Source organism: Octodon degus, unplaced genomic scaffold, assembly GCF_000260255.1.
Source record: "Octodon degus isolate 3935 unplaced genomic scaffold, OctDeg1.0 scaffold00127, whole genome shotgun sequence".
Lineage (NCBI taxonomy): Eukaryota > Metazoa > Chordata > Mammalia > Rodentia > Octodontidae > Octodon > Octodon degus.
Genome location: NW_004524703.1, coordinates 2,995,011 through 3,012,891, shown reverse-complemented (window position 1 = coordinate 3,012,891; position 17,881 = coordinate 2,995,011). Strand labels below are relative to the sequence as shown.

The 17,881-nt window shown below is 50.5% G+C and overlaps 1 protein-coding gene across 1 annotated transcript in view; it reads left to right on the top strand.

Moving 5' to 3' along the window:
- The window catches only part of Pcnx2 (pecanex homolog 2), a 213,213-nt gene that overhangs the window by 186,426 nt on the left and 8,906 nt on the right, over positions 1-17,881 (top strand). The window contains 6 exon segments of the mRNA XM_012516813.2: positions 1,873-2,106; positions 3,456-3,568; positions 13,054-13,198; positions 13,633-13,863; positions 14,312-14,586; positions 15,312-15,472. Of these exon segments, the coding sequence (XP_012372267.1) occupies positions 1,873-2,106; positions 3,456-3,568; positions 13,054-13,198; positions 13,633-13,863; positions 14,312-14,586; positions 15,312-15,472 (1,159 nt within the window).

Genomic DNA, 17,881 nt, shown 5'->3' with positions numbered 1-17,881 from the left:
TGCAGCCCTCCTGTTCTGCCTCCGTCTCACACTGAAGCAATTTTTCAGGTCGGCACGACCATCCTGGCGCAGTGTTACCCAATGCAGAGAACGCCCAGGCTACTGAAGTCTGCTGTTAGTCTCCAGATCCCACCTCTCCTGCTTCCTCACTGTGAGGCTGATGAGACCATGGAAAGTAGGCTATGCTGAGGTCAGGACACCTGCCCAGAACCACAGCTAAGCCTGCCCCAAGTCCAAAGCACCCTGAGTTCTGCCAGCAGAGAGGCCGAATCCAGCATCTGGAGTTATTTAGCCACTTGCATGGCTGTCCATTTACCTGCTTGGCCTCCTGGGAACTTGATGCCAGACACCTGGGCTCCTTGCGATCTGTGTCCCTGGCATCAGCCAGAACGAAGGAAGTACAGGGGAAGTATGGGGGAGGAAGGCAGGAGTCTTCCTAGATTGGGTCTCTGTGCCCACTGCTTTGGGGACTTTGTCCCCCCTCCCCCATGTCATTACTTTCTACTTCTTTTTCCTTTTCTTTTAAATTTTATTTGGTACAGGGTCTAGCTGTGCAGCTCAGACTCATAGTGATCCTCCTGTCTCAGGCACCCTAGCACTAAAATTGCAGGTGTTTGCCATCACACAGGGTTTCAGTGGCCTGAAAGTTGTGCTGGAACTTCTGGGATCTGCAGGGAATATGGTACTGGGGAATCAAATCCAGGTCCTTGCGCTTGCCAGACAGGCACTTAAACAGCCGAGCTATCTCCCCAGCCCACTACTTCCTGTTTCTTACTTGGAAAGAGTGTGTTTGATAACAGAGAAGGACCCCTCTGCTTCTGTTATCAGAAGCCTGCTTCCCTCTGCAACCACTGTGGCCCTGTGTGTCTCTTAGTTTCAAGAAGAGGCCTGCAGGCATCCCCTGGAGTCGCCTTCGGGTCAGCAACCCTCGGGGCACCATTTCAGTTGTTCTGTTGTCATGAAAATCCAGCAACTGTAGGATGTGACTTTCCAGCAGCACACCCTGCCTGCATGTCCGTTTCAGGATTTTAATTCTCACTGTCACAGTTTTACTTCTTCACATGAAGTAGTAGCCTTTTTGAGGGATAAATTCATTCAAAAACTGCAAGGTAAATTTCAAGAAAGCTGAGGCTCTGAATAACAGAGCTTGAGGGCGGCATTTTCCCCAGGTGGGACCTGTAAGTGTCCAGGGCCCTTGTGCTCAGCTGCACCTCCAGCCCTTTTTTATGTTTTGGTTTTGAGATAGACTCGTTCTAAGCTGCCAGATTGCCCAGGCTGTGCTCACACTTTCCGCCCTCCTGCTGCAGCGTCCCATTGTGCTGGGATTACAGGTCTGCACCACCGTGTCCAGTGTAAGTGAGCTGTTTCTAAACATACCGCAGGTCTGAGCATCAGGATAAAGAGAGTACCTGTGCTACTACCAGGACTTCCCACAAACAGTGAGCTCGGTCAGTGCCTTGAATGCTCCAGCCAGGCCCTGGAAGAGGGTTGGCCCTTTCCTAGCCTCAAAACTGACCCCCGCATCCTTGGGGGCCTGCAAGACCCTGGCAAAAGGTATTTCTTGTATGTCTCTTGGAAGGCAGAGCTGCTGTAACTCCTCACTCAAATCCTGAGGTTCTGCTTGCATTCAGCTCTTCTTTCTCTTTTCTGCAATGGCCCTTGAGAGAGGACGTCTTGGACAGTCTTAGGTTGATTTCACGCCTCAAGCCCAGCAGAAGTGCAAATGCCCCCATCGAGGGCTCATGTCTCATGCTAATCTGATATTGGTTTACTTCCTGATATCGAATGAATTAAAGAATGAATTAAAGAAGGAAAAACCTGCTTGGCTTTGGAACATCTCTAAGAGCTCCAAATCTCACTTTCTCTCTACAGAGCATAATATACTACATGGTGACGTCCCCCAAACTCCTCTCCTGGGTCAAGAATGAGTCACTCCTAAAGTCCCTGCAGCCCTTTGCCAAGTGGCATCACATTGAGCGTGACCTCGCAGTGTTCAGCATCAACATTGATGATGACTATGTGCCGTGTCTGCAGGGCGTAACCCGAGCCAGCTACTGCAATGTCTACCTGGAGTGGATCCAGTACTGCGCTGGGAAGAGGCAAGAGGTAGGGGGTGGAAGTGGCAGCTGGGGCAGCAACGCTGGGCACAAGTGTACAAACCAAGGATTGCTGACTGCCATTTCTTCTTATGCCCCAGGGTAGGCTTTAATGAGATAGGAAAGAGAAGAGGTTAGTATCCAGATCGGTGTTTAACAGTTAAGCACAATTAATGGAGTAATTAATGTAGCTTTTCTCCCCAAAAAAGGCTCTGTGAAGGCATGTGTCCCTTAAACTGCATGGGACCAGTACAGTTTTAAGCATTAGGGCACTGGACAACTAGTTAATTTCACATTTTGAGACTCCTGGTGTTGTGTGCTTAGGCTGAAAGACTTACTGAGCCACTGAGCCATGCATATGTCAAGTCTGTTTTGCAGTTGGATGGTCCAGGGCCCTTTGGTAGGTGCTGCCTCCCTGCATCAGTTTGTACCCATGCAGAGGATACCCCTGAAGGTTAATCTCATCTTAGAAATGGAGCCAAGAGCAATAGCACTTCCAAAGGGAAGAGAGGAGACAGTGGAAAAGGAGGTAGAGGAAGGCACAGGGGAGCCAGTTCACTGTGCCTTCTGGGATACAAAGGGAAGAGCCCTTGGGTGTTGGCGGAGAAAGGGGGTCTTGAGCTGGAAGCAGCTGCCTCAGTGTACCATGAATTGAGTAGTGTGAGGAGTCAGAAAAACAGCACAGACCTAGGCTCTGGCAAAGCACATGGCAGAGTCCACAGTCTCCAGACAACCAGGAGGACTATGGAGAGATCTTTAGCTCAGGTGGGGCCTCTCTGGGTGGTGAAGCCGGGCACAGTGTCCACTGACACAGCTAGCTGTCCAGTGGTGACTTGATTCTCCAGTGTTGGTTCATGAAATCATTGTTTTTCTTGCAAAAGACACTTTGACTTGCAATTTCTTCTGCTTCCCACTTCTTAGTTGACTGTACTCTTTTAATTTAGTTGTTGATTGTAGATTTATGGGTCAACCCTAAGGGCTCCTGCCTGGACAGAGAAGAGGAAGCCCCCATGTGTGCTGGAATTTCAAGCTTTGCCTCTTTCTGCAGGACAGTGCCAAGAGGGACATCTTTTGGCTCCAAGCCCTGATGTCTTCATGATCTGAAGAGCCATATTCGAAATCTCAGAGAATTAGTTCATCTCCCCCATTTTAGCTCCTTTTCTCCCAAAGCACTTTTCCCATTTTCCCTCATGTCCAACCACAAGACAGATCACTTCCAGAAGCAGAGTTCCCCTCCCAGGGCCATTTCAAAGGATACTGGAGGACTACAGATGACCTACCTTGGCTCTATACTTGTGGTGCTGTATCGGGACACAGGGAATGTAGGCAGAAGTATAGCTCACACCCTTGCTCTTTCAGCCATCAAAGACCCTGGACAGTGACGAAGACTCTCCTTTGGTGACTCTGTCTTTTGCCCTGTGCATTCTCGGGAGGAGAGCTCTGGGGACTGCAGCGCACAATATGGCCATGAGGTACCTAGGGAAGGGGACTTCTTGGGATCAAATAGCCATCATCTACATTTTGGCAGATTTTGTCAATTGTGTTCTTTAAAACTGAGTTGCTGGAGTCAGGGAGATAGCTCAGTGGTCTAAGCACCTACCTGGCAAGTGCAAAATCCCAAGTCTGATCCTGGTACTGCATGCCATGCTGGCCCTGAGCCCCAGGCATATCATGCTAGCCCTGAAACCAGGCATGGTGGCACATGCCTGTAATTCCAGCTCTGGGGAGACTGAGACAGGAGGATCACTATGAGTCCAAGGTGGATAGTGAAACCCTACACCAAATAAAATAAATAAGAAAAAAGTAAAGCTGAGTTGCTTAGGCTTCTTTTACATTCTGTGCTTTTTTGCATAATCTGGTTGAACTTGCAAGAAGACTCTTGATCACTGTGATCCCAGGTACGGAACCTTCCAGATGACAAAGGTCTTGGAGGTTCGTGGAGAAGGCTCAAGGAAATGACACATATGACATGTTTGGCCTGGTACCCAGAAAATCCGATGCTCAGCAAATGTTAGTTCTCTATTTTTCCTTGTGAAGAAAAACCCTCCCCTCTGTGTCCTGGGCTGGACCCTCCCTAGCCTTTGCCCTGTGAGGCTGTTGAAATGTTGATGCTTTCTCTCTTTATGTGGAATTCCCTACTCTATGCAGAAACAGATTATATCTCTTTTCTTAAAGAAAGAAAACAAACTAAGCTGTCTCCTGAGCCCCTTGTCGTCCATCAAACAGAAAGTGTCCTTCAATAAGTGGTGCTGATGGTGCACCTGGCTGCTCCCCGCTGCTCCCAGAGTTCCAGCCCCAGTGCCTTGGTCAGTCTATCCATGACCTTCACATCACCCAAATCAGATGTCACAGCAGCATCGTCTTTGAGGTTTAGTGCTTTGGACCAGCTGGCTGAACTCTGCCTGACCGTTGGAATCACCTTGAGGGTTGGTCCTCATCCCAAATCCCCTGAGGGGCAAGAGATGTGAGGCCTGATACCCAGGTCTTCCCTCACACTGGGCCAATTCCACCTGAAGCTTTGTGTATAAGGCCATCCATTGCAATGTTTTTTAAGCTCCTGATTGTGAGTTCTAGACACAAGCAGGAAGTTGAGAACTATATAGAACTAGGGAGCTTAAAAAAGAATAGGGCCTCCTTTACTTTCCCCCACTAGTTTCTCCTCTACCTGGTCTTTCTGATAGATTTCTGTACTGTACTGAGGTTGTGTTCCTGTGCACACTGATGTTTGCCTCCAGTGATCTTTGCATGTGGCTTGATGACATGCCTTACCTCTCTTTGCTTGAAGGTCCCAGGTAAGCAGGTCCAGGGACACTTGATGGGCTGTGTTTCCACTTCTTTCATGCTGGGGCACTACTGTGATCTCAATTTCTATATCTGAGGGTGATTTTCTTCTTGGCTGAGAGATGCCAAATTCCTGACCCTTAACATTTGTAAGCAAGTGCTCTGGGGAGCAAATAGGAGGAAAAGGGAGTGCTCTCCTTTTCCTCCTATTTGGCTCAGCCCCAGCCTGGACCCAAGGTATCCCTGTGGCCATCTGGGACCACATGTGGTGATGCTGAGAGTCTACCAGAACACTCGCTGGCTGGCTTAGGAAGCATTAGGAGATGGCCCTTGGGCAAGCCTATTAATCCATAAGAACAGTGCCTGAGAAAGGCCTAGAATCTTGTACTTGAAACCACAAAGTGAGACTGTAGGTATCCATAGTACCTGTGGACATGGTTAAGACAATGCAACAAATTCTTTGACTCATGTGATATGTTTTATAAACTTTAGATTGTCATACAAATGGCAAGTATTACAGTTATTTTTCAGGTCATAGTTGATGCTTTCAAACACATCTTCAGTTTAGTCCTTGTGCATGGTTTTGGGGTTCTCCAATCCATCTCGTCTTGCTTGGTCTGCCTTCTGTCTTCGTACTTCATGAAGCACTGTGCTTCTCGACTGCTTTCATAACTTTGTTTTGATGGGCTTTTTTTGCTTTAAGTAGTTTCAGTGTGAACCCTGCCTGTTGGCAAATGGAGGGTGTTCTACCCCTGGGCCCGCCCTCATCCTGGCAGTAGAATAGGACCCCCAAACCCTTTGGTGCAGGAACCATTCTGGGGACCTCCCCCTTCCTCTTGTAGGATCCTCACAGTCACATGGGCTCACATGGGTCACTCACTGACTCAAGGTCCTCAGTGTAACCATCTAGGACGCAGAGTGTAAGACACTGACACTGGCCTTTCCATACTCTTCCTTTAATCCAAGCACGAATGGGCAAAATCTAATATTTCAGCTGTAAAAATGAAGTTTAGTTTAGGTTTCTACTTGTCTATTTTATTGTCATGACCTTTCATCTTTCTTCCTATCCTTCATGAGGACAGAGTACTGAGGGCTTTCAGAATTTGGGGGCATATGTTCAGATGATGTCTCCCACAATATGTTAATATACTGGCTTGTTAAATTAATACACTTTCTCAGGTTGAAACATCTTTGCACTTCTGAGACATGCCCTACTTGATCACGATGTAGTATTCTACATAGTGATGGACTCAGTGTGCTAATATTGTACTTACTGTAAATGATATCCACGTTCAGAGAGAGGCTCTTAAGCTGGGTATGTGCCTGTGTGCATGTATGTGAACTTTTATGTGAACCCTACCCTTTGTATGATTTTTAAATCAGGAGTGTGCCCCAGGTGCTCTGTACGACCCACCAAGTCATTCTCCCACATCCCCCGCTAGTGTCTGGGTAACTGAGCGCTGGCGCCCCACCCCCAGGTTCCCTCACAGTGCCTGGCACCCATCACAAGCTGCTTCCCTTGACTGATTTGTTGGGGAAATGTTTTGACTTTGCCAAAGTGACAGAGCTTTAGTGGATAGTGTCCAAGAAGGAAAAATATATGCAAGTGAAATTAGAGAAAATGAGTGAGTAGACAGTCAGCGCAAATGATATGCTGGATGGAAGCAGTTAAAGAATGCAGTTAGATAAAAATGTCTTAAAATAAAATGTTGGCGTATTACAGTGATGTAATGGCTTTATGCAAATGTACCAGAAAACACCAATAATTTTAAACTCAAGGTCTGGGGATACATCCTCTGTGAAGGGCTGCATGTCCCACTGACCAGGTCGTATGACTGTAACAGGAACTTCCCATAGGAAGTCAGGTTCATCGACCTGAAGGCTGAAGTGCCTTGATTTGTCTTCACGTGCAGCAAAGGTGCGAAGTGGGTACTGCCCAAGCTCTCCTGCAGAGCTAACGATCAGGAGACCGCAGCTGCATTTTGCTGTACAACAGGCTACTGAACTGGCAGAATATGCTGACTCTCCAGGTAGACAAGGCTCAAGAGTTCAAGGCAAATTTGATCTCGAAAAGAAACAGTAAAGCAAGCCATGCTTAAATATTTTCTGCCCAGCCCAGACACATTTCTTTACACGAGGAGGTCACGGGGCTGGCTGGAGCTCGCCACATCTACAGCTCCTCACAGACTTCAGAAAGGAAAGGCATGCTCTTCAGAGACCCAGCTGTCATCTCTGCCTCTCCTGCTGAACTTCTGTGGGAGATGAGCTGTCATACTAGATCATCCTACAGAAGAGATCTAGGTATCTAGGTCCACTTCGTAGACTGGGGTAGGAAACTCAGTAACCAGAAGCTGGAGAAGTAGACAGCAAATAGGATGCAAGATCCTGACTGATGAGGTTATCCAGAGAAGTGTTGTAGCCTAGGGACAGTGTGAGAGTTTAAAGATAGGAGACACTCAGTTCCATTCCCAGCACTATGAAGCAAGAAAAGTAGCCTAAATGAGGAGCAGCTTTATGGGACTGTGCATTCTAAGGCAGTGGGGAACACCACAGCCTTCACTCAGTGTGCCATATCTCTTGTTTCTCTAAAGTATCCTGATGTCTTGGGGCACTCCTGGGTCTCCTCCTCAGAACCACTGAGGAGACTGATCAAACTATAACCCCCGAGGCTTGTCACAAACTACTAACAGAGTGCCTCTGAATCTTGGCTCTGGAAGTCTGGCGATTTACAAGTGATGGATTCTCCTGAAACCAGTCCAACCCTGGCCCTCCCTGGCTTTAGAAGGCATCTTGCAATAGAGACTAGCAGGAGATCTTCTTGATATGGAGCCTCCAAGTGCAGAAATGCTTGGGGATTATGCCATAAGGCCTAATTGGGCTTTGTTGTTGTTTGTTTTGGGGTTTTTTGTTGTTGTTGTTGTTGTTGTTGTTGTTGTTTTTGTTTTTGGTCTCAGCAGCCCTCTCAGTGTGCCTGGGGGCAGGGCTGGCTCAGCATGTGCTGCCAGGGATCAAACCCTGGTCCTTGCGCTTGCCTAAGCAGGTGCTTAGTCTGCTGAGCTATCTTGCTGGCCCCCCAAAAATATTTTTTAAAAACTAGATTTTGCATTTTAATTATTTCTCATTTGTTGATTATTATTTCACATTGAATTTCTTTGAAACAATATCACTGAAATGTTTTAGCCAACATGACTTCCTTGCAATGATTGTATGAAATTTTGTGGTACAAACATGGTTAATTTACATTTGGAGCCGATGTAGCCTGGGCGATGGCTGGACGAAAACAAAAATCCAACAGCAGTGAGTATTTGCTGGGTACTCGGTGGGTGCTGCACAGAGTATTAATATAAGTGAGCAGAGCTGGGGCCATTGTCCCCTCCCAGCCACGAGGGATGACAATGTAGGCTCTGTGTGTTACTGGTCTGCTGCTGCCGCTGGAGCCTCTGGGATGCAGAGAAGCAATCTGTGCAGGATGCGCCATGCAGTTAGGCCTCAGCCCTGTCTCTCCACATTGTGTGGGTATGCACTTGTCCCAGCAGCTATCCTCATCTTCCTTTCTCCCCTCTAGCCATGTGCAGGCCTTTCTCTCATACATCCTCCAGGGTTGCCGCTATCTCCTACCTCCTACCTATGCTTGCTTGTTGCTGTGTTCTGCACTCACTTGTGTTAGCAAAAGCTGCCAAGGGTGCCTGCTGTTTGCAACCCAGTGTGGCCAAAGCTCAGGGACACTTTGTCCTCTGGAGTGGCACCTTATACCTACCTGTTGGCCCAGCATTTTTCTCATGAGAGTGATTGTCACAGTGCTCCTTACCTGTCCAGGTCACTTGGGCACATCTGCAGTGTCTCTCAGGTTGCAAAGTTCTGTTAATCCACAGAACAAGATGAATGCTGACACTGGAGTGTATTTAGAGTTTCTCCCACCCTTCCTCCATACTTACCCCAAACCACATTTCTCTACTTAGTTCCTTCAAGAAAAGATTATTTGCAAGCTTCACTAAACCTTTAAATATTAATGAATGTATTGAAAATGGAGAGAAATAAGTGACAAAAGGACAGGAGTCCAGGGTCAGAGCCAGGTTGGTGTTGGGATGGTCTGGCTCCATCCCTCTGCTCCGCTGCTGTGGTACCTGCGTGGGAGGAACCTAGGTGCCCTGGAGCCATGTGGGGGACCCCAGGGCTTCTCCCAGAGTGCTCTTTGCTGGGTAGCAGAGTGCCAGGATGAAGTGAGATGTCTTGGTGTTAGAGCTGAAGTCCTGCATGGAGAAAACATGAAAGCAATGTTGACATCTGCCCAGGCAGGCAGTGTGTGCCGCACTTGAAATGTGAGGACATTGCTGGAGGCTGATCGGAGGTGGTGATGCGTGTGTGTGTGTGTGTGTGTGTGTGTGTGTGTGTGTGTGTGGTAGGGGTCCTACCACTTTTTTGGTGCAGGCGCACTGTCTCCTTAAAGGATCTACTGCCAAAAGGAACTGCTTCCAGAAAATGGCTCCGGCAGTGGGTTTGTTCCCAAGCTCACTCACTGTGGGGTGAGAGCCGGAGTATTGTTTTTTCCCATCAGACCCACATTTTTCTCAACATTCTTCCTAGCCTGTTTCTTATATGAAGAAAACAATGTAATAGCAGTCTATCTTGTGTAGGATCTGTGAGACGTGATGAATCAGTGAAATGGAATCCACAGATCAGCAGGAAAATGAGAAGCCTTATTCTCTCTCTGCCTCACTTGTGCTTGCCCAAAGGGGCTGCTGGTCATTTGGACCTTTGTTCTGCTTGGAGAACTGTGAAACTGTGGCCAAAAGTTGTTCAAGGGGCCCCAAAGCCAGTGCATGGGTGTTGAGGGCCGCAGGGAAGAATGGAAGGCCCAGGGAGAGCTCACTGCAGGGCTACATGGGGCTGCCGGCTGAGCCTGGGCTGGTGATGGAGGTAGCCTGGCTACTGTCAGTGTCCCCGTTACTGACGAGTAAGCTCAGGCAGCCCAGCCGCAAAGCACCTTGACAGCTAGCGTGAGTTCCACAGGCATCGTGTCTGTGTAGCGCACCGTGGTTGAAGGCTCCCTGAGGCGCAGTGTGCAGGCACCTGGTACGTGGGGTCTCTTAGGAATTCCCCAGAATGGCGAGTCAGTCTTTGTGGTGGGGCTGCTCCTATGAGTCCCGCAGAACTCAGCTGGCACCAGAGATGCTTCCCCCGTGCCCCAGTGTGTTACAGCCCAGTCCTAGATGGTGACCCCCAAGTGTGAATTCATTCTCCAGCCCCTGCTTTCCCAAGCTGCAGGAGAATAAGACTTCTCATCTTCCTGCTGATCTGCGGATTCCGAGTCACCGACTCCTCGTCTCAGATGCTTTGCAGCAGTGGTGTGCCTGATACTGGGGCTGTAAGGTCTTTGTGGTCGGGCTGTCCTCTTCTGTAGTACAGCAACATCCCAGGCTCTAACCACAGTGCCAGCCAAGCCCCATGCATCTGTTGTGACAGCAGAAATGTCACAGACATTGCCAAAGCTCCTTGGGGTCCAGAATCACTACCCATTGAGAATCACCATAAAAGAAGGTAGAGGTGGTAACTAGGCTGAGCTGGTTGGTGATTGGGAGCAAAATTGGGGCTCAGAGGGCTCAAATTATCACCCCTGACTAGAACAGAGCTAGGAGGAGTCCTCTGTGAATAATGAAAACTAAAAATCAAGAGTGTGGAGACAACTTCTGCTTCACGGGTTAGCTCTAAAAAGTCTCTACCATGAAAGGCAGGTGGGGATACCGATGAGTTTGACCTCAGAAGCCAGTCCAGGGCAAGCTCGCAGCAATAGCACAGGCAGAGCCAACTCTGAGCAGAGCAACCCTTGGCCCCCAGGCAGGGAACATCTGTTTTCAGGAAGGTGGATGGAACCGTGTTTCCACTGGCCACCCCTCCTCACATCAGCCCAGGAACCAAAAAGAGGAGTCTGGATCTGTTCTGGATGAGTTATAGCCTAAGCAGCACATAGCAGCTTTTTTAAGTAAAAGAAAATATGTTGGCATTGTTTTGATTTTGTTATGCTACTTAGCACACACATGGTGGGAGACTGGTCTGTTCGAGGTAGGTCAACCGGCTTTACCCACCTTCTGTGGTGGGGGAGGCAGGGCTGTTCAGTCATGATGCAGGCTGACCTCTGCTCACTACCACTGTCTTCCAGCCCCGACAGTCAGAGTGGGGGCCTGTCATCCCTCAGCTCCACTGTAGTAGAAGAGCTCCCCTCCACCTCCACTTGCTCTGACTCCCATCTGCCCTACTCTTCTTAGCCCTTTGGCTGTCTTCCTCCTCTTCCTTCTCTCAAGGGAAAAAGGCAGGTAATGAAACACATTCCTTTTAGGACACCATGATCTGTGAAGTGCTAGGGTTAATACCCGCAATCTAGTGGAATGCTAACCCTGGCTTTGGTTTACGTGAGAAATCATTTAAATAGAATGACACTAAGCACTGAATGTGTCATTCCCTCTGGAAAGAAAAGGAGCTGCTGAAGTATATATTGTTGGAGGCCACAGAAAGGAGGCTTGGCATCCTGCTGAAGCTCTTGGGCAAGCTGAGTGTCCTCCACGCCCAGTAAACCCTCGATAGCTTCCCTGCAGACGCTGCTGAGCCCAGCGCAGGCCTGGCTGCTCTTCTCCTTGGTCTGTGGCATTGCTTGCAGCATGTGAGCAGATCCCAGGGTCTTCCTTTGCACCCTCCCCATCCTCACTTCTGGAGGGAGAGCTTCTCTTATGTACGGGTGAGTCCGTTGCCAGCACACAGCATGGTGGCCCGGCTCCTTTCCTGAATGTGGCCCACGGTTAGCTCGTGGTCTGCTGTTCAGTGCTGCCTCCTCTGATGCCAGGAGCACCTTCAGATGTTTCACCTGGGCACAGAAGGCAGGCGTCACTCAGATTTCAAGGCCTCTGCCCACAGTAGCCGTCCGGCAGTCCAGCTCTGCTGTCCTGCGACTCTGCCGTCCTCCGGTGCCTCCCGGGCAGCTGGCTGCAGCTCATGGCCCAGGAAGCTTTGGTTCTGTCAGGGGAGGAGGGCTTTTGGGGGGAAGGGCACCCCCAATCTTTCTCTGGAAGGCTCCCTGCTCCTCCAAGCCGCAGCATCTGTAGCCCCACCTGACCAGCCCCCTGCTGCTCCCACTTCCCACAGTCTGCTCTGGCACAAAGCCTCGGCATTTTTCTCATGGGAGTTCCAGCAGGAAATTAATGATAGTGATACATTTCATGGTGAAATGTTCAAACAGCAATCAGCAGAACCATTTCCCTGATGTGCTGGTCTAAAGCACTGCCCTGAATCCGAAGGCCGAGCTGCCTTATTAAATCCCGGAGCAGCTGCCCTGGGCAGTTCCCTCCTCCACACTCACCCTGCTCCCTCTGGGCAGTCAGCCTGCTCCGGGTGCTTCGCCTTCCACAAGAGAGCACAGTAATCCTGCCCTCAGAATGCAGGATGCCTCACTTTCGGACACCCACCCCCATGCTTACCCAGCACTTAAGGCCTCCAGGCTCCTCGCGCTGCTCATGATGATGGGTAGGCAGGGACTGCAAGAAGCAGGGACAGTGTGGAGACTCAGAGACCAGCCAGCCCTGGAACCCTGTGCTAGCTATCATGCAGGGTGTACTCTGCCTCCTCCCCTGGGCATCAAAAGCAGGGAGATAACAGAGATAGAGGGGCTCTAGGGATGTAAGTGGCCAGTTTCTAGTTTCATTTTGTTTGTTTCCTCTCTCTGTGTAATGGTAGAGAGAAAATTTTTATTACAAATAATACTGCCCAGAAATCATATCCACAAAATAGAGAAATAAGGGTGTTGGGTGGTGGCACGGTTGGTACGGTCACCTCCTGAGAAGTGGGTGCAAGCAGGAGTCTTGGGATAGATGAGCCTGCTGTCTTCAACACACACTGAGCACACACATTTGATCTGTTCCAAAATGAGCCTTGAATTTTGCCCTCAGAGATCCTTTTGGTGTCTTCTAAGGTGACCAGAGTTGGTTCCATTCCCTGGTACCAGCACTGGTCAGGGAACCTAAACCTGGCTGCAAGGCCAGGCATTTAGTACCTTTGATTGGGTCCTTTCTTGCTGGGTTAGCCTAAAAATATTAAGATAAACCTTGTATGGGGAGACACCCCCCCAGCAGGTGGCAGCACTCCAGCCACATGCACAGCATGGTGGCAGCCATAAGCCCATGTCTTACAGCCTGGACTCCTTCCTCTATGGCCTTCATGCCCTGTTCAAAGGCGACTTCAGGATCACAGCGCGGGACGAGTGGGTGTTTGCCGACATGGACCTGCTGCATAAAGTCGTTGCTCCAGCCATCAGGATGTCCCTGAAACTGCACCAGGTAAAATCTCACTTTGTGACAGTCTCAGCCTTGGAAATATGCCGTCTCCTTTCTCTGCACAACACTAGGCGCGTTCATCACTTTGGCCAGGAAGCACTGAGGCCACTGGAGAGTATCAATGTTGGCCAATAGCAATTAGCCCTCAGGAGCTGCTAAGGGGAGGTGACATCCTCTGCGAAGAAGGAGGTGTACTGGCCAGAGAGTGGCATGACAGAATGCCCAGCCAATGCCTGTCATAGAGCCGTGACCACAGAGCTCTTTCATGGGCATGCTCTGTTGTGAGGGCCAGTAGAGGAGACACATGCCCTGCACCCAGCCCAGGACTCAGAGAACAAATGGGGAGGGAGAAGGACAGGAGCGGCTGTGGCCTCAGAGGTTACCGTTGGTCACCGTCGGTCACCGTCTGTGCATTTGCCCTCGTGGACTTCCACTAGGACCAGTTCACATGCCCTGATGAGTACGAAGACCCCGCTGTCCTCTATGGGGCCATCCAGTCCTTTGAGCAGAAAGTGGTGATTTGTCACGAGGCCGACCCGGCCTGGCGGGGCGCTGTGCTATCTAACAGAGAGGAGCTGCTGACCCTGCGCCATGTGGTGGACGAGGGCACTGACGAGTACAAGGTCATCATGCTTCACAGGGGCTTCCTGAGCTTCAAGGTGATCAAGGTATGGCCATGACCCTGCCCCTGGCCCTGGCCCAAGGCCCTGGCTAGCGATTACCCAGGAAAAACTAGAAGGTGGTTGGCACCAAGGTGCCAATGGCCTCAGGTCAGAGCAGCAGCCCAGAGAAGCAATAGCCAGAAACCAGTCAGGAGCCTGGGGCCACAGTCCCCTGCAGGGTCTTGGAGACCAACGCCGCCAAACCTCTCAGCAGGCATATTTGAGGGCCAGGATCTCAAAGACCCTTGTTCCCTGTACTGCTTTTTCTTTTATATGAAGCTAAAACAAATTTTTCTTTCTATTTCTACTTTCCCCATCAAAATGGCATCATCTGTGTTTTATAGCACTGACTGTGACAAGAGCCTTTGGCCAGGAGTAGTCACAGATGTCACCTCCCAGAGCGCACTCACTGCTGTGGCTAGTCACAAACCATACATTTCCTCCACGCCCGCAGGTGAACAAGGAGTGTGTGCGAGGACTCTGGGCTGGACAGCAGCAGGAGCTCATCTTCCTCCGCAACCGCAACCCCGAGCGTGGCAGCATTCAGAACAATAAGCAGGTCCTGAGGAACCTCATCAACTCCTCCTGTGACCAGCCCCTGGGCTACCCCATGTATGTCTCCCCACTAACCACGTCTTACCTGGGGACACACCCGCAGCTGAGGAACGTGTGGGGCGGGCCTGTCACATTGGACAGCCTGAGGACGTGGTTCCGAGCCAGGTGGCTGAGGTAGGCATGTGCCATAGAGGCTTGCACCTACGTGCTGTGGGGTGGGCGTGCAGAGTTCTTATGATCTCTTTAGAATATCACTGCCTGTCACCACTGTGTCATTGAATGAAAGTGCTTCCAAGTGGCACCTAACAGGTCATTTGTCCAACAAGCCATCTTCAAGCGAGTTATGGGCACTTTTACACGAGAGTCATCTCCTGCACCCCTCAGGCTGAGGTCTACCTGGACTTGTGTTGGACAGAACCAGGCCTGAGTTCTCCACAGTGCCTCATTCATTAAGCCTCTCACTGGTACATCAGTGAGTGACCTGCAGCTTCCGGTAACAGCTTAGCTTTGCCTCCTGATGTGCCACGCCCCTGACCAGGGATCAAAGCTGTGGGTTCTCCTGAGGCTTTTCCCCCTGGACTGTCTACTCACTTATTAGACACAGGAGGGGCGTAAGAAACAAGCGCCTCTCCTTACGGCGCACGCAGGGTCTGCTCAGCTGAACAGCCGCATCATCCATCCAGTTCAGATGTGGCCATGAGGGGCTCAGGAGCAGTCCCTGTTACATAGCATCAGGAGTGCGTTCTGCAGACCATGAGGTGGTCTCCTCACTGTGCGAGCATCAGCGAGCGTGCACGGCTTACAAGGACCAAGACAGTCACGTCGTCCCTAGGTGACCTCGTTTGGGGCCCCTGTGTTGGCTGTGGCCTTGTGACGCACACCGTTGTCTCCTCTCCCAGCATGCGCAAGGACTGCAACACCGGGCAGAGAGGCAGAGGAGCCATCGAGGACCCAGATGGGGGCAGGGCCCCAAGTGGAGACAGCGGCGCGGAGCAGCCCCCGAAAGGTGGCACCCAGCACTGGGTCTCCCCACGTGGTGGCGAAGGTGCTCAGAGGACAGGTGAGTGCCACAGCACAGAGCCTGGGCCTCCACACTGGGGGAGTGGTCATTCTCACACCAACAGCTCCTCCTACAGCAGGAGTCGCCCTTGACCAAGGGCTGCCCAGGTGGACTCACCCCTGTTGTGCTCTATGCCAGAAAATCCCCTGCCCCTGTGAGGTCTGGCTTTGATCATGTCCATCAGTCTGTCCACCATCTTGGGCAGCCATTCATCCATCCCCTCCCACCTCACTCAGGGCCACCCTCATGTCCGCCTCCTGCACATACAGGCCACTGCATCCCCTGCTCTCCATGGTCCTTGCCCCTCCACTTGCCACCAGTATTCCAGAGAGCAAGGGAAAAGGGGTGGAGGTCACCTCTGATGACCAAATTCAGGCTAAGTCTAAAAGCAAAAATCCTGCTTAAACTACTTCCAAGTCAGGTTCAGCCAGATGGATAAAGTTCTAGTGTCCACTGGGGTTGCTGTGTGGGTGGGAGGTGGTACTGCCAGCGAGAAGAGACTGAGTGTTTGCAAAAGACATGGCCTAGGGATCAGGGAGGCAGATGCCCTCTTCTGATCCCTTGGCTCTGCCCTCTGAGGCCTGAGTGATTTCATTGTTTGGCCTCAATTCTTCTTTTGTCATCTTCCAGAGGCATTTGCCAAGTACCTCTGTACATGCCTCCATGCCAGCCTTGCCCCTGGTGAGCCCTGGGAGGAGTGCCCACGTAAGGCAGAGGGCTGAGGTGCAGTGGTAGGAATCTACAAACACAGCCAGGCAGGATGGAGAGGTTCAGGTGATACATACAGATCTCAGAGAGATGTGCTAGTTGTGATAGGTAGAAAATAGATAAATGATAGATGAGAGATAGGACAGATATAGGAGAAAGATAGACATTGGCAGTAGATGTTAGAGACAGTGGATAGGAAGATAGACAGGTGATAGAGAAATGAAGATAGATGATAGATGAAAAATGGTAGGTAACAGGCAGATGAGACACACAGATGATTAGAAGATTGACAGAAAAAAATGAATTATAGATAAATGATAGATGGATAATAGATGGGACAGAGATAAGAGGTAGAAGGATAGATATAGATAATAGATGTTATAGATGATAGATATATAGCTGATAGATTGATAGGTAAAGATGATAGATTATAGATGTGATTGATATATAGGTGAATTGATGAAAATATGGAGATAAATGATGATAGATGATAAATGATAGGTAGATGATAGATAGATGATAGAGAAAGGTGGTGGGTGGAGGGATAGGTGATAGGGACATGGACAATAGATAATAAGTGAATAACAAATTAAGAGAAATAGATGACAGTTAAGTGATATGTAGATAAATGATTGACAGATACAAGAGTGAGTAGACAGGGGCACGGGCAGAGGAGCTAATGTCAGCTGTCAGAAGAGACCAACTCCTTCCTCTGCCACTGCTGTCTGCCCTGAGCCTGGTGCCTCTCGCCAAGGCCTCCAGTCTGTACCGGGCTCTCAGGTAGGACAGATCTCGATGCTTCCATAACATTTGTTATCCCAGGAGAAATGAAGCTGGGTGTTATTCCCACTCGATGGGAACTGCAGGGTGGTCCTGTGGTGAGGAGCCTGAGCTTCTGCTGCCCTACAGGGGACCAGCCAGCAGGCCAGGCAGGGCCTGCAGCACTGTGAGGGGCTATGCGGATAGCCTCTGAGAGCAGAGCAAGCCGCAGCTGCCTGCCCGGAGGAGCCTGGTGCCCCTGCCCAGAGCCGGCCATAGCAGTCGGCTCCTCCAGCTCACTGTGGCCCCCCGAGCCCTTTGGGGCAGCTGTCAGGGCAGGACCTTCGAAAGATCTAAACCAGCTGTTTAATGTCATTATTGCTCCATAGGACTGGGCCTCTAAAGCCACTCTGGCTTTGCAGTGTAAAGTTCAGGGCATGCCCGAGACACTCTCCCACCGTGAGACTGCGTATTGGCTGCTGCGGTTCACTGGGGCTTACGAGGCCTGGCACAGGCTGCCCTCTGTCCTGTGGCCTTCGTGCAGTGACTGTGCTCAGTTCTGGTGTCGGTTCTGGGTGCTACTGTTTGGGGACAGCACAATGAGGACAACAAGTGGGCAAGTTCCCCTGGGACACCAGAAGCACTCACTGTCCTCACTGCAAAGCGAGGAACTGGGCACTGAGGTCAGTCACTGCCCTATGGTGCCCAGCTAGGAAGCGACTGCGCTAGGATTTGCACCAGACACTATCCTAACCACCATGCTCTGTCCTGGCCTGGCCCTGGCCCTGGAGGCTGCCACCTTGTCCCAGCCCTGAGAAACTTGGATGCCTGGGACACACCCCCAGAGCTCCATCTGTGCCTGTGGTACTGTCCCTGCTGCCATGACCTTGGCCTGCCCCCTGGCTGGCAAGGGTCCACTTACTAGGGCCCTTCCTTTTGGTG